The sequence below is a fragment of the Ostrea edulis genome, chromosome 4 (assembly GCF_947568905.1).
Source record: "Ostrea edulis chromosome 4, xbOstEdul1.1, whole genome shotgun sequence".
NCBI classification, from domain to species: Eukaryota; Metazoa; Mollusca; class Bivalvia; order Ostreida; family Ostreidae; genus Ostrea; species Ostrea edulis.
This window is the reverse complement of record NC_079167.1, coordinates 75208164-75224400: the sequence shown is the minus strand read 5'-3', so window position 1 is coordinate 75224400 and position 16237 is coordinate 75208164. Positions and strand designations below refer to the sequence as shown.

The window sequence follows — 16237 nt, the reverse complement described above, 5'->3', positions numbered from 1 at the left end:
CAGTGCATTGAATGTAGTCCAACAACTCTTGATATGTGCTAAACTTGAAAATGGCTTTTTATCAGCATTATCTGTCAGATAGGGGATAAAAAAAGCATTCAATAACATACATCTATGTGATAAGACAAAGATTAAGAGAAAAATATGAAGCAAATAAAATTTGGTGCTCTCCATCAAATGTTTTTCAAAGCTAGTTCTACTGGGGATAGGATGCGATAGGCATCTTCTGCCTTCAGACTTATCAACTGTTGTTCTAAGAAGTTGCTGCTCTGAAGTTTCTGATTTTAAATCAAAATTGGTAAAAGAAAGAAAGAAATATATAAATTCTGTAAGCAAACAAATTTTTGTAAATTTATGTTGATACATCTACACAAATGGTGTGTCCTTGATGAGACAAAAATATAAGCTTTAAGAAAATTAATATTGCTCTCTAATAAAACTCTGGAATACTCTAATACACTGTACAGTAGTCCAATCAAATTAACAATCTACTGCAGAAGCCATAGTAGTTATAGAAGACTGCTGATAATGATCAAAAGCTACAGGCCTACAGACGTTCACCGGCCTAATGAAATCAAGTCCACTGTGGGCTTAACGAGTTTCAGTTCCACATCTCCAGAAAAAATATCAACAAACAGCACACCTAAATCTCATTACCTTCCAGTGAAACACAGCTGTTTAATTAACTAGTGAAAATTGGACAAAGATAAAACATCATATAAACACAGAGCAAGAGAAAGAAACAAAACTGTATACAGTGTAGATGTGTGTGTAGTAGTGGTGGTAAAGAAAACCTGTTTCAACATATAATACAACTTCCTTACAACTCAACAGCATGTTCAACAGTTACAGTTCTGCAACTTGTGCATGCAGCATCTTTTCAATGAAAACACCAAAAATTTGCTAATATTTGTTGTTTTTGAAACCATTTTCAGCAGGAAATCCCAATTAATGCAATAATTTGAAAGCAGATGCTGATGCTAATTTAGATAAGCTTCATATCTTTTCTGCAGAACTGCATCATAAAATCGCAAGGTTTTGAAATGCAAACATGCTTAAAGAAATTTGATGAGTATCAGCTCGTTTTCCATGCTATCAAACTTACACATAGCATGATTATAGTAAGGATATATTGTAAAGGTTTTTTTTTTTGGCAATTGTTTTCATTAAATGAAACTGACTTATCCCAATGTTCATAAAAATTCAATTTAATGTGATCTTTTCGTAATAGTAAGCCTTTGCCAAATAGGATATATATGACTTCTATCATATTCTAACTTTTTATGAAGAAGGAAGTGAATAATGTATTATTACACAGCAAAATATCAGGAGCCTTATAATATCCCCCGTTAAATATAATACATGAAAGTATAATGGATATTCTGATTATATATACGAGATGACAGGTATATATTGTATATCACACAGTTTACTACAGAACAATAGGAGGTGATTCTGAACGTGTCAATCCAATTCATATCAGATCCATGCTATTTTTGTAAGGAAAAAAAAAATATGTGAAGTTGCATACCGGAATCAACACCCTTGGCTGCATAAAAAAAGAATTTTCAACAAATTCTTACGTAAAAGACAACAACTTGCATAAATGATATTTCTGTGAGAATTTAAAAAGAAAGAGATATCATTCAATTACATATGAATATTGATTTATATGTATTCATATAATATATATAATCTCCTTTATTTTAAAAAATAAATTATTTATGATGTAAAAAAATAAATAAATAAAACTGATAAAATTCTGTAATTTTCATTACAACATTGCAACCCATTATCTGTCCTAAAACTCATTTCAGGTATGATGTCTGAAGTTTTGTAATTCTGTGGCACTTAATAGAGACTAAAAGCTTATGTCCACAATGCAACACATTTGGAAAACATGCTTTTGATGAATGAGTTAGTAGATTTCTGTTAGTACTTTTGACATAATTCACATCACATGCCTCAAGTTGAATCAGGTACCTTACATCTAAACATACTATGCCTTGATTTGGTATAGGTGCCTTACCTCTAACACACAATGCCTCAGGTTGGAATAGGTGAATTACTTTTAACACACCATATGTTGGAACAGGTGCCTTGTCTTAACACCACATTTCTCCGTTTGGAACAGGTGCCTTACTTTTTACACACCACATTTCTCCGGTCAGTGATTTTTTTCCTTATATAACTGGTACCGATAAACGGTACCATTCCCAATGCCAAAAACCATTGATTTTTCCCAATTTTGAGACTAAAAATTCCCAATTCACTTGCCGAAAAATCGTAATTTACTTGGTCTGAAACATTGTACAAGTTAACTAAAATGTCCACTTCCGGTATTAAATCGAAAGTACAGAATGATCATGGCAGTGCGCGTGTTTTGTAGAACTACGACAATTCTAAAACGAGCCTATGACGATTCCTTATATCTCACAACAGCAAATATTAGCGTAAAAAAGTTTGTAAAGAGATGAGACTACTTCTTGTTTTGTTCTCTTTTTTCTTTTCTTTTAGTTGAAATCATTTGCCGATACATTGTTAGAAAATTCCCAATTTGTTCGATTTTGACGCTATTTTTCCCAACTGAATGGGTACCGGTACCAGTACCAGTGGGTAGAAAAAAATCGCTGCCGGTGGAACAGGTGCCTTACTTTTTACACACCACATTTCTTCGGTTGGAAAAGGTGCCTTACTTTTTACACACCACATTTCTCCATTTGGAACAAGTGCCTTACTTTTAACACACCACATTTCTCCGGTTGGAACAGGTGCCTTACTTTTAACACACCACATGATGGTACAGGTGCCTTACTTTTAACACATCACATGATGGTACAGGTGCCTTACTTTTAACACACCACATGATGGTACAGGTGCCTTACTTTTAACACACCACATGATGGTACAGGTGCCTTACTTTTAACACACCACATGATGGTACAGGTGCCTTACTTTTAACACACCACATGATGGTACAGGTGCCTTACCTCTCACAATGACTTCCCCAACATGCTCGATGTTTCCGAGCTCAGATGACGCTACACATGTATAGTTCTTGCTTTCTGTGACATTCTTTAGTTGAAGGACATTTTTCCCTATGACAGGCTTTCCAAGTTCTGAGGCACCGTCTCGCCACATGACATGGGGCATCGGAGAGCCTACTGCCACACAGGTCAGATTGACACTGCCATTTGGGTTCACCTCCAATCGCTTTGGTGGAAGGGTAAAATGGGGAGGGACTCTCCGTACTGCAAAAAACAATCATCATAAAGGTATGTTTAAAATGTATGGTATTCAAGAGCAAGATTTCAATTCTTACTTAGGGTATCAAAGTGTCTGTGACATTACGTACATGTGTCATTTTCATTGAGCAGATTAACTTTGTCTTAGATTAAACATAAAGATGGCACCATGATTGAATAGACGCAGTGAAACAAATGGTAAAGAACATTAAAAGTGTGTAAAATGTGTGCAATGACACCGTACTTGAAACAGATGCTTTGAGAAAATAATATTGTATTTGCACCTTAATCATGTAAAATGAAAAACCTATATGCACAACAACATATGAATAAATATTGACTACTATTATGAAATACCTTATAACAATACCAATTTCCCCCAAATCATAAAATAAATATTATTTCAGATAAAACTTGTTGGCATCAAATACTACATGAGAGGTGTGTTTTTTCAAAACCCAGATCAAAAAAGATATATTTTGATCATATTAGATTCTGCAGATGTATATTAAATTCAAATCTGCCAGCTCTATTAAGTTGTGTAAGTAGGGCTCGTGATACATAGCATTAGACAGGGGTGTGTTCCAGATTACCTGATATAACCAGCCTTTTTGATTAACCTAGCATATGTTACATCGCAAACAACCCCTGATATCAACTGCACTGTCTATAGGATGCCACTGATCTCCAGAACAGGGAACATGTCAAGTGTTAGCCCCCTGACAAGGATTATTTCCTGTAGTCTTTATTTTCTAAATGGAACTTCTTAAAGAACAATTTGTGAACCCCAAGATTCGAGTTCCAGAGAGAGAGAGCGAGAGAGCGAGAGGAAGAGTGAGAGAGAGCATACATTATCTTTCCACTTCATTAGGAGAGATTAATGTTTTTCAGTGTATGAAATAGACCGGAACTCTTTAAAAGTGAGATAATTGCAGACATCATAGGTATCAAGTAAAATGTGAACACCCTCTCATGGTCCTACTCTGGCCTTAGGGTGAGATAGTAAGGGGTAAAGATGGACAAGTAAGAGTAGGAAAACTGCAGTGATACTGCACATCAGGTCATTTTGATGCTTAAAGTTCTGGATTTTTCCCTTGAAAATGAGTTTGAAATCTTAGTGATCTATTTTCATTTAACAAGTGTATGATCTATATCAATAGAAAAATTCTAGTGATTTTGTTTTATGTGAATTTTCCTCATCTGCCAAAAAAAAGCCAGCATTTCCAGCTTGCAAAAATTATCCAATATACATTATGTTCTGGACAAAAAGTAGTAAACTTTGTAAAATACAACCCACCCACCCACCCCCTCCTCGGTCTCAGTCATACTGGCAGACAAGTTATCCTTTCTCAGACAGTCATAATGATGAATAAAAAGCTTTGCTCTGTTCAAAGTGTACATGATTGGGAAATAGTGATAATACAGTAAAATATCTGTATCTCGAATATGGTTTATCTCGAATACCCCGCTTGAGTCGAAGTCGACCGCCGGTCCCGGCCGTTTTCCCTATATAAATGATTTAAAAAACTTCTGATATTTCGAACACGGTAATCTCGAATACTCCGCTTATGTCGAAGTATTTTCAAGGTCCCATACCCTAAATTCACCAGGTTTATCTCGAAGTGCAGTCAATTTTCCGCTCTGCTTACCATACCTGGCGTCGTTAAGTCACACATTCACACCTGCGGCTACATCAATTATAATTAATGACCGCTAATCCACGCTCGCTTTTCCGAGCAGACCCAGGTCACAATAAATAGTCCAACAGCTTAGGTGATTAGTGAAGCCATCCAACATTACGGCTAAAGTTCACCGCCAATTATGAACTAACACACCCGATTACAGGGATGGTGTTTTGAATGACACACGCTCTATCATTAACATGTGGGTTAGATAAACTCACAAAATCGTCGAAGTACGCTTGAAGCTTACGCTCTTAATAACGATAACGCATTTAATAATACACGCTTCATCATTAAAACTAGTACAGAGAAAACACGAAAATTTATTTAATAGACATTTAAAAGTTGTTTTTTTTTAAATCCGTCTTTTTTGTTTCTTACGTGATGGGTTCTTTCATTACAACGCAAAAACTACATCCCAGTCGAGCCTGGACATCAGTAAACTTAAAGTAAGCATACAGGCACGATCATCTTAATTTTGAAACACATTGTGAATTCAATTGGATGTTTATATATATTTAAAAAAACGAAATGTTTGTCTTTGAAATTCCACAATATTAATTTATCAACTTGAATTAAACTATAAGAAACGGCAACGGGGTTTTGTTTATAATGCGAATCCCATACTATGCATCAAATATCCTCCTTAAAAAAATATCCAAGATCGATTTTGGATATCTCGAACCCCCGGATATCTCGAAGTTTTTCAAGGTCCCTCGGACTTCGAGATAGAGATATTTTACTGTACATACATTTTTGGAAATCATAGAATTCATCCTCATGTGATGTACTCCATGATAAAGTGTTGTAACTTTAAAATCACTTTATTCCAGTAATAATTTCTAAACACTTGATTTAATTGCACCACTGGTTCCAGAGAAGAAGTTGAGAATTTTAAAAGTAAAATATACAGATACAGAGGACAGACAGATGATGGTTCAGTTTAGTCAGAGAAATATATTACATTGTGAGAGGACAACTTGTCTGTAGTGTGACTGTGAGAGAACTTGTCTCTAGTATGATTGTGAGAGGACAACTTGTCTGTAGTATGATTGTGAGATTATGATTGTGGGAGAACTTGTTAGGCAAATGCATTTTTCACTCTTTTCATTCATTTTCTAACCAAAAAAATTTTCATGTTTCAATTTCTTTGTGCTTCATGGAATTCAACAAAACTACTTTGTCAAATCTTTCATGGTGGTACGATATAAACATTGTTTCCTTCCAATTTTATCAGATAAAGTCTGACAGGCATCAAGACTTAGGGTTTAACGACCCACGTAGTACACAGGAAAAATGAAAAATATGAATAGTCTCGGTATTGGTGATAGCACACAGATGTTCAACACGAGCATTGCCATCATCAGTCATTCAGTGTCATGCCAGATACATGGAAATATTTGTGAAAGTTTGCTAAACAGAAAATAACATTTGACAGATAATGATGTGAAGTAAGGGAGAAAACTCTATAAAGATATAATGGTGTGATTCATTGAAAATATTTATGCTAAATATCACACACATATATATACACCATTCATGAGAGAGAGTTGTGTTTATTTAACTAGATGCCTCATTCAAACCATTGGCAGCAACACATTTTTTCAAGATATATTCATTTGTTATGAATTCAAAATTGAGCACTACAAAGCTGACTCTTGAGTACTTGTGAAAATTGGCATTGGATGTGTTTTTCCTCCTATCTCTGAATGACTACTTAAAATCTATACAAACCTCTGACGTACAGCATAGCAGCATACGAATAGGCCACTCCATACTCATTGGAAGCCACACATTCATACTTTCCATAATCTGACTCTAAGGCTTTGGCAATCTGTAGAGAACCTAAAGGTAAAATGAGAATTCTTGTGATCAACAAAACAAAGAATAAATGGACAAATTTTGAGAGTCTATTTATTTTACTATATTATATATATATTTATTTATTCACCAATCAAGGGCTCTCAGGGGGCGTATACAAATTAACAATTAAACATTATAACTACATGATACAATTTACACATGTGTACTATATACACGTTATGGGTTTCTACATTGACATAGGTATTGAATTATATACTTATCGAGTGTGCACTAGCTGTTTTGTGACTTATAGAACAAATCCTATATGGGAGCAGAAGCACACTACTCAGTCATAATAAACAATAGCATATAAGCAGAATTTTCAGCGAGGATTTAATTTTGGCATTATTAGTGACAGTGTTGAGATCGCTAAATTTGAATATCGCTAACAATTTATTCCTTATCGGAGGTAAAGGCAATTATAAGTCACTAAAATTAGCTCTTGCTAAAACTATATACCCATCATTTATGGAAAAATCGCTAAATTTGTGCCTCGCTAAAAATTCCACTTATATGGCATCACACTCACTTCTCAGCTTGTTGGCACTTTATGACATCATATTAGGAATTGCAACGTTATTGTTTACTCAAACATGACAAATCACCTTTAAAATCATTGTTGCACAAGCATAATATGAAAGTCAGGATGACATTTTTTCAGTTGCATCCCATCGTCGGATACCCACGGCTGATCTCGTCTTCTATTCATCACGAGTAGAAGACGAGATCAGCCGTGGGTATCCGACGATGGTCACTTCCTATATCAGCCCTAAATTACTCTGTATCAGTCCTCAATTCTGACGCTTCTAGGGCTAATATAAAGTGACTCCTGACTGATAATATAAAGTGACCCCTCACTAATATGCTCATATAAAGTGACCCCTGACCTGATATATAAAGTGACCCCTGACCTGATATATATAAAGTGACCCCTGACCTGATATATAAAGTGACCCCTGACTGATATGCTAATGTGACCCCTGACTGATATGGAAAGCAAAATGAAAAGTGCCATACATTAATCTAACATATACAATAGTCAGTCTTTACATCCAGGCAGAAATTTGTTTACAATTACAAGTACAAATACAAGTATTTCATAAATTATAACAATGGATTAGATTTGTTGAATTTGTACTGCACTATTTTTATCATAGATAATGTTACTTTCATTTGTAGCCAAAATGCTTTTCAGACTATTTTCTTAATATCAAAAAACCACAACTAACTTCAATATAAAATTTGTCCTCCATTAAACATGTACAGCCAGAGGAGGTTGACTCAACATGATTTTTGTGAAGCTATCACATCACAGAATCATAAATGACTCAGTCACCCACAGATAGAGAAGCACGTAGCAGTTATACATTAGTGTGTAAAATCTGACATCCCGGCTAATTTTGAATACCCAGATGCATATCACTTAATACATCACTTACAATGCTCAGGGAATGACATGATCTCACACTGGTTAAAAATCACCTCAGGTACCTGGTGTAAATACGTGTAAAAAGAAAATGCTATGCTAAAATAAGCTCCCTAATTCTGACACACAAGTACCTGTTCTTGTGAACGCTATGCTGAAATAAGCCTCCTAATTCTGACATACAAGTACCTGTTCTTGTGAACTCTATGCTGAAATAAGCCTCCTAATTCTGACATACAAGTACCTGTTCTTGTGAACTCTATGCTGAAATAAGCTTCCTAATTCTGACATACAAGTACCGGTTCTTGTGAACGCTATGCTGAAAAAAGCTCCCTAATTCTGACATACAAGTACCGGTTCTTGTGAACGCTATGCTGAAATAAGCCTCCTAATTCTGACATACAAGTACCTGTTCTTGTGAACTCTATGCTGAAATAAGCTTCCTAATTCTGACATACAAGTACCGGTTATTGTGAACGCTATGCTGAAAAAAGCTCCCTAATTCTGACATACAAGTACCGGTTCTTGTGAACGCTATGCTGAAATAAGCCTCCTAATTCTGACATACAATACCTGTTCTTGTAAACGCTATGCTGAAAAAAGCTCCCTAATTTTGATGTACAAGTACCTGTTCTTGTGAACGCTATGCTGAAAAAAGCTCCCTAATTCTGACATACAAGTACTTGTTCTTATGAACGCTATGCTGAAATAAACTTCCTAATTCTGACATACAAGTACCTGTTCTTGTGAACGCTATGCTGAAATAAGCTTCCTAATTCTGACATACAAGTACCTATTCTTGTGAACGCTATGCTGAAATAAACTTCCTAATTCTGACATACAAGTACCTGTTCTTGTGAACGCTATGCTGAAATAAACTTCCTAATTCTGACATACAAGTACCTGTTCTTGTGGTTGTTAGTCGCTTGCTGTCTCCCAGATCCACCGGGACACCATTTTTGAACCATTCAATGTTAAACTTGTGACCGTTAGCGTCTGCCTGGCATTGCATTATCGTGGGCTTGTCTTTCTCTACAGATTTTAGCTCAGGGTTGACAATGATTTTAGGATATCCTTGTGGAAATTCTATAAAAGTAAAAAGAAAACAAAAGAAAAATAAGTCAAATCTTGGTTTTCTGATTTACTGACAAATGAAATAATGATATTTAGATCATTTCTTGGCTAAATTTTTATCAACCACAGGGTCCATCTTACAGAAGGTCCTATGATCAAAGACCAAACTTTTCTTACTTTTTCGAATGCAAATTTATGGCAACTGCAAAGATATAATGAGAAGTATATACAAGTATAATTCTACATATTTTACAAATATAACCAAAGTATTTTTGATCGATTAGGAATTTATACTCTATAGTCACAAAACCTTTTGCATCATGGGCCCCTGTTTTTGATATACATTTCAGTACGTGCAGAAAGCCACATTTTGTTATTACTGTACCTGTGAACCTCAATTTGACATTTGTTTGACAAATGAAAGTTCAGTATCACTAAAAATAGGATCATTAGTGTACAGAAATGCAGTATCCGAGAAACGCTAGACGCAGATGAATAGTTCTGCAGTCATCATTGATAAAGATAACATTACTTGAAAAAACTTGAGGGAAAATGTTTTCTTAACACGATAACAAAATGCTAATTTGTAGGAAAAAATATACATTGTAGAAAAGTTTTAAATAGGGTAATCCGGAAGAGAGATAGAGCAGGAATTGTGGGTAGATTGGGTAAAGGGGAGGATTGTGGGTAGGAAAAATATAGGCATCTCTACTTGTCAGACAACAGTGGAAAACTGTATGCAGAAAGTATACAAAGTTGTCTCGTACTGTGCATTTATGCAATACAGACCACATCTATTTAAAAATTTTGAAAAGCTGGAATTCCTGCCATTGCTCACCTGAGATTTTTGTAACTTAAGAAACTGCTGAAATGTAAATCAACCAATGTGTCAGCTTCACTGTCTTTCAATTTGGAAATAAAAGAACCATCAATTATTTTTTTCTTGTTCATGTACCGCTTGAAAATGTTCAGCACTAGAATGAAAACACAATTAAGTTTCTTATTCAGTATTGTAAAACTTACGGACATCTTACACTTTGTATTTATTAGCTATACTTTATTCATAAGCTCACGTTAATCCCAATACCAGTTAGAATGAGTCTCAGGTGAGCAAAATAGTCTACCTAACAAGTCTTGTGTTCAATCGGAGTTGTCTCTCTTGGCTCACAACAAGCTGTGAACCAACTTTTACATTACAACACTAATTCAAGATGCAAATGAAAAACAGATAAAGAAAAATGTTGTTTTTCTCCATCTTGGGATTGAGAAGAAATTTGGATCCATTAGAATAAAAAGCAAAAAGACATTGATAGCTACCTTTATAAGTTTTTTTCCATTTAAGATATTCACCTGAAATTTACAGCATTCTATTTTCTAATGATAATAACATATCAATTTCATAAGTAATAACTATATAACATAAGATCTAACTACTTTAATAAAATTTGTTCCCTATACTTTCCTCATACTTATCATGCCTGTGCGAGGATTTCAAACACTTCCTATAAAATGTAGTACATTCGCCTATATACTAACATGTAAATGTACAATTGTATATGTTTTATCACAGCAATGCTTGAAAGTGTTGGCTTAGTCCAAACATCAAATTAAGTTATGTGAAGACTACCAGCTAAAACACACATAAGATCTATTGGTGTCACAGCATGTTTAATCATTTTAGAAGATAAAATTGTACTCTTTAATAAATCATTGTAGATATATGCGAAGCATGGATGAAAATGAAATATTGGAGAGTCTGAATATTTTGTTAATTTATTCTTCTTCCTCCTTTCCATGGCAACGATGACAAAATCAATATCAATGGTATGGTACTGCATACAAAAGTTTGACAATGCCAAGATTATTGTAATGGCTATTTTCTTTGTCTGTTCAATCACATACAGAAATCTGTATTTCCTCCGGAGATCGGGACGGGGGTGCTATTTTGATATTTTCATAGAGATCTCTACCACTATGAAATAATGACAAAAAGTGCAATGGGAAACGTAACTCGGTACTGTATGGTGACAATAAAGTGTATCTAGTCCCCGCGTCATCTCCAGTTTGATCAGACCTATTCTGAGTAGAATGCACTCAGCACATTTTTAGTTTCTCCTGTCATACCAAAACACAATTTGTCATACAATATAACTCTGGTTCACAGATGTCATGCCAGCATCATTACATATTAAAAAGCGCATTACGAATTTCATTGCTGCTGAAGCAATACACGCTTATAAAAAAACCCATATTGATTATTTAATTGCTTTATTGACAGCTGCAGTATAAATCATCAGTTAGAAATCATCTATGTAGGAAAATGCTTGTTTGAACTTCCAAATGAATTTGTGCACACTGGCAACACAAAAAGAAACCCACTACTGTAAATTAAAAAGATGCACTGCAATCGTTTTATAGGAATACTCTCTACCAGTACATTGTTGCTGTGAGTCAACTCAAGGACCTCCCTCAGGGAGATAACTCTACTTCAGAACCTTAACTCAAAGAAAAGCTCCCAAAGGAAGACAACTCCTAATCAAAATCAAATTAATCCATATAAAATATACTTCAGAATGCAATTTTGTCGAAATATTGCTTTTGTCGACATATTGGCCATAATTCTGACATTAAAGTCTTAGCTATTTATTCTCCAGGGTCCATGGTAAGCGATGATGTGGTAAATTCTCGAGATTTATTGTCATTAAATATTGAACACACTGATCCTTTCTTCCACTCTGCTGTTTTCAGAAAACTTTGACAACATTAGCTTCAACAGGGTCAAAAGTTGATCAAAGATGAATAAAAGACCACTGCATTAACCTGATCATAGGAAAACAAATCCCCCATCACTAAATAGAAAAAAGATCAGTCCTCCCTGCTTTGTGCTTCAATGGAAATCAATCTACCAGATGTACCATGAACAAGATGAAAGATAATGGAAATTTATTATAACTGTCATCTGTGTATCTCTGTCAGATGTTTCATAATTCAAATCTATGTCAGGTATAAATATTTCACTAATTAATGTCTACTTTGTGTTTCTGGGAAATATATATAAATAATTGAAGCACCGGGTTAATTTCAACAATCAGCTGCTACAGAAATTGCTGCACTCTGCCGTTGGTTCTATGTCCCTCATGACATAAAAAGACTAAATATCTATCTTTATATTCATATTTGCGACATTTTTTTTATATTTCAGGAGTGTGGGGTTTCGGTTTTCATGTGTGTTGATATGTCACTCGTGTGTGACAATGATATACGATGACACAGCAAAGTTATTTTTACTAACAAAATAAATATTGTAATTAACTCTTATACAAGAAAGAGACAATTTATTTTCTTTTTTCAATAGAAAACATGCAATATCATATTTTCTACAACACATCTCTCTAAATTGAGTGATGGACCTCCCAAGTGTTGCCTTCCAATCTTGTAGGTGATGATAAACTAGTAAAATAATGCTTGGCATACTCATTTAAATACTGTTAAATTATCCTCACATGCTTGTACTTAGTGCATGCACATGTTTTCCTTTGTGAGCTGAAAAATTTGGTCAAGGTCAGATGCAGTCTTGACAGGAACTTAAAAAGGCAAAATTCTCAACAGAAAAAAAATATATTCAATTATGGAAATATTCATTTACTCTGCAACACACTGATCGTTAATTATTGTTAAAAACTATCATCACAGTACAAATCGCCTTTAGACCCTGCCTTTAAAAACAGAAAGAAGATATGTCATGATATATGTAGTGCATAGTTATGAAGCAACATCACAACTTTCAAACCACACAGTCATTGACAAAATCCACTTTTTCTTACCATTTCCACCATCCCTGTCGATGCGGTAAACCTTTAAATGCCCGGTGCTTTTGGCTGGTTTTCCGACCCCATTCTCAGCCACACAAGTAAAGTTACTACCACTGTCTTTGTTTCTAACAATCTCGATTCTCAAAACGCTGCCATACGGCATGTCAAAAACTTTGAATCTGTTCCTCCTAGTGTTCAGTTTATTGGAGTCTTTCTGCCAGTGGAATGTGGGCTGTGGACTTCCGGAGGCCTTACAAACGAAGCTGACAACAAGTTCCTCTGCAACGGTCAGATTTCGAACCTCCAGAGTGATTTGTGGTGCAACTGTAAAATACAATGGGAAATCAAGGATAAGTTTCTATATTCCTCACATGAATTTTACCTTGTTGGGGAGAATGACATACATGCAGGTGAAGGACACATGTTACCTTTAAGGTGTATCAATACACTTTCAGTCATTAATTACTTTAAAACACATAACCATCATCTGCACTGCCATGTACTGATGATGGAGTTTTAAAAATCCTCACTCAACCTATGACCACTGATGCTTATTGCCATCACAGAAATGTTTTTAGATTTTCTATTACAACCAACTTTTGTTTCATTTTATATGCTGTTACATTACTTCTAAATTACCAGTACAACTAAGCCTTATCAAACAAACTAGAGGTGTATTGAGACACCTAGTCAACAAATTACAGACACTTTTACAATCATTTTATAACATTTACTTTCATGCTGCATCATGCATGCACTGCACTTATATTTTATGCTTTCAAGTTTACTTTCATTTTCATGCTGCAATATTGATGCACTGAGCTACACTTACATCTTACTATCATTTTATACTATAGTTTACTTTCATATTCATGATGCATCCACATGCTCTACCTTATTTTCATTTTGCAGTCTGAATCTACTAGGTCATGTAGACAATCTTTTATTAATTAACACAATATACATGTATTTCAAAAATGGTTGACATATCGATCATGTTCATTTATTTCCAAAAATGAAAAGTTGATGACAAATGCTGGTATTAATGCATGGTACATGATTAAAACTAACACCACAACATGGGTCACAGAAAAACATCAATTATTAGGAGGTTCTCTCTGTTGAACACTTGGGGGTGGGGGGTCAATGGAGTAAAATGGGCATCTTTGTTTATCTCTACAGAAACAAATGATCAGTCAAAAGGCCAGACTGTTCAGACAGTTTTGTATTATACTATTAAGAAATCAATGCCACATATCACTGTCACACATAAATGTTCCATTACAACACCAGACAATTGACAGAAGAAAACAAATCAACTCCAATCTAACCCTATTCTTTTTTCTCCTAGGTCTCTTCATTTCCAATTTATTTGATACATTGGGGGAAAAAACCCCACTTTCATATCTTCTGACCCATACACAATGAGTAAATGTAGGTTGTCACCATAGTGTGGTAGGAAAAAAAATGTTTGATCTTATTCTTGTCAATCTTCCCTAAGGCAACCATTGGCAAGTTCAAAGAGACACTGTACACGGGGGCAGTCATGCAGCAGTACGTGAATGTAAGGAATGAGTATTATTACACTGTACAGGGACAGGGGGGGGGGGGGGGGGGGGGGGGGGCAGTCATGCAGTAGTATGTGAATGTAAGGAATGAGTAGTACTTCATTGTGAACATCCAGTGTGCTGAATGCTCCCCAAGACTGAAAAATCCAAAGCATGCATTACTTTGATCTGTTAGCCTTTCTGTCTTTTGAACTATTGATGAGATAAAGACTTCATATTTGTCAAGATGTCAAAATCAAGAGGCATAATGTTTCACTACTGAAATAATTCCTATAGCACCGTCTCTTGCTACCTTTTGTATCGTACTATAACAAACAAAACAACACATTGCGCTACATACGTGTTTCCATTTCAGCGGAGTCTGTAATTAACATAGGACACCCCCATATTCATGATGAGAATTGAGTGTGTCCATTGTATGTATGAACATCATATTTGTGTACTGGAACTCAGTCCTGCATTGTATTTGTGATTATTATATTTGTGTACTGGAACTCAGTCCTGCATTGTATCTGTGATTTGAATCCTGTATGTCGAGTGTTATGCTCGTTTGGGCCCTAATTAGGAATAAATCATATCCAAATGTTTATTCTTTAATAGGAATTCCAAATTTATGTACATCTTAGTTGTGTGATAATGACATGGGTTAATGAAATCACTAAAAGGGGAAATAAATGACCATAAAGAAAGATCATAGGGTGTTGAAATGCTTACTTCTGCCCTTATCAAGTTGTGTAATAACAACATTTATCTACGACAAAGACATGCAGATTCACGGAACTTTGTGTGCATTGAAATTCATAAATGTTTGATGGAAATATCCAAGATCAATTCACACAACTGTCACACGCATAAAAAAGTAACCCCAGCTTAATAAACCCCACTTTTATTCTCCATTAACATCAGGCCATCACAATATCATAATAAAAGTGGAGATACAGTGAGGCAGCGGGAGGATGTACTGATGCACTAGTGTGTTTGGGGATCAAATTTCACCATACAATACACAAAACTGATCAAATATTTATTCATCTGATGCTAGCTAGCTCATACAATTGCATTCATTATTTTTTCATTTTTTTTTTTTTGGTAAGAGGAAAAATTCAGCATCTCCTTTAATCTGTTGCTGAATCAGCGTTATATTCGGGAAAATCCATAACACTTATTAAATAAACCACACCAGCAAACAATGAGAGAGAAAAAGTTGGGGTTTATCAATCAAAGAGGAGGTAACTCTCTGAAGTTGCTGAACTTACTTGTCGGGTTATGTTCAGTGTCAGTTTGACTCATCTCAGACTTACTATTTAAATGAGGCAAGAATTGGTAGAAGGTGTATTTAGAAGTTCCTGTGGGATCCAAAAACAAAATGCATTATATTTACCTGTATGTTTGAACAAGGTAGCGATATAAGGAGCACATGCTTTAAGCTAATATTTCCAGTGTTTCTGTGCCAACTTCAAATATCAATACTGCAGTATTCATGAAAAAGAAACTTGCCATTTTTGAATTAAAAATAGATGTACATTTTGTACTTTTATAAGAGGAAACATAAACATACACGTGTTTT

At 35.0% G+C, this 16237-nt stretch overlaps 1 protein-coding gene across 23 annotated transcripts in view; it reads right to left on the bottom strand.

Moving 5' to 3' along the window:
- The window catches only part of LOC125671122 (tyrosine-protein phosphatase Lar-like), an 86569-nt gene that overhangs the window by 33291 nt on the left and 37041 nt on the right, over positions 1–16237 (bottom strand). For 14 of the 23 annotated variants that reach the window (XM_056163791.1, XM_048906595.2, XM_048906600.2 and 11 more), the window contains 5 exons: positions 13115–13426; positions 9120–9302; positions 6662–6772; positions 2991–3251; positions 1532–1549 (listed from right to left, as the gene is read on the bottom strand). In XM_056163791.1, coding sequence (XP_056019766.1) covers positions 1532–1549; positions 2991–3251; positions 6662–6772; positions 9120–9302; positions 13115–13426 — 885 coding nt within the window. The remainder of the gene's footprint in view (positions 1–1531; positions 1550–2990; positions 3252–6661; positions 6773–9119; positions 9303–13114; positions 13427–16237) is intronic. The other 9 variants (XM_048906598.2, XM_056163794.1, XM_056163801.1 and 6 more) reach the window with 1 other exon arrangement.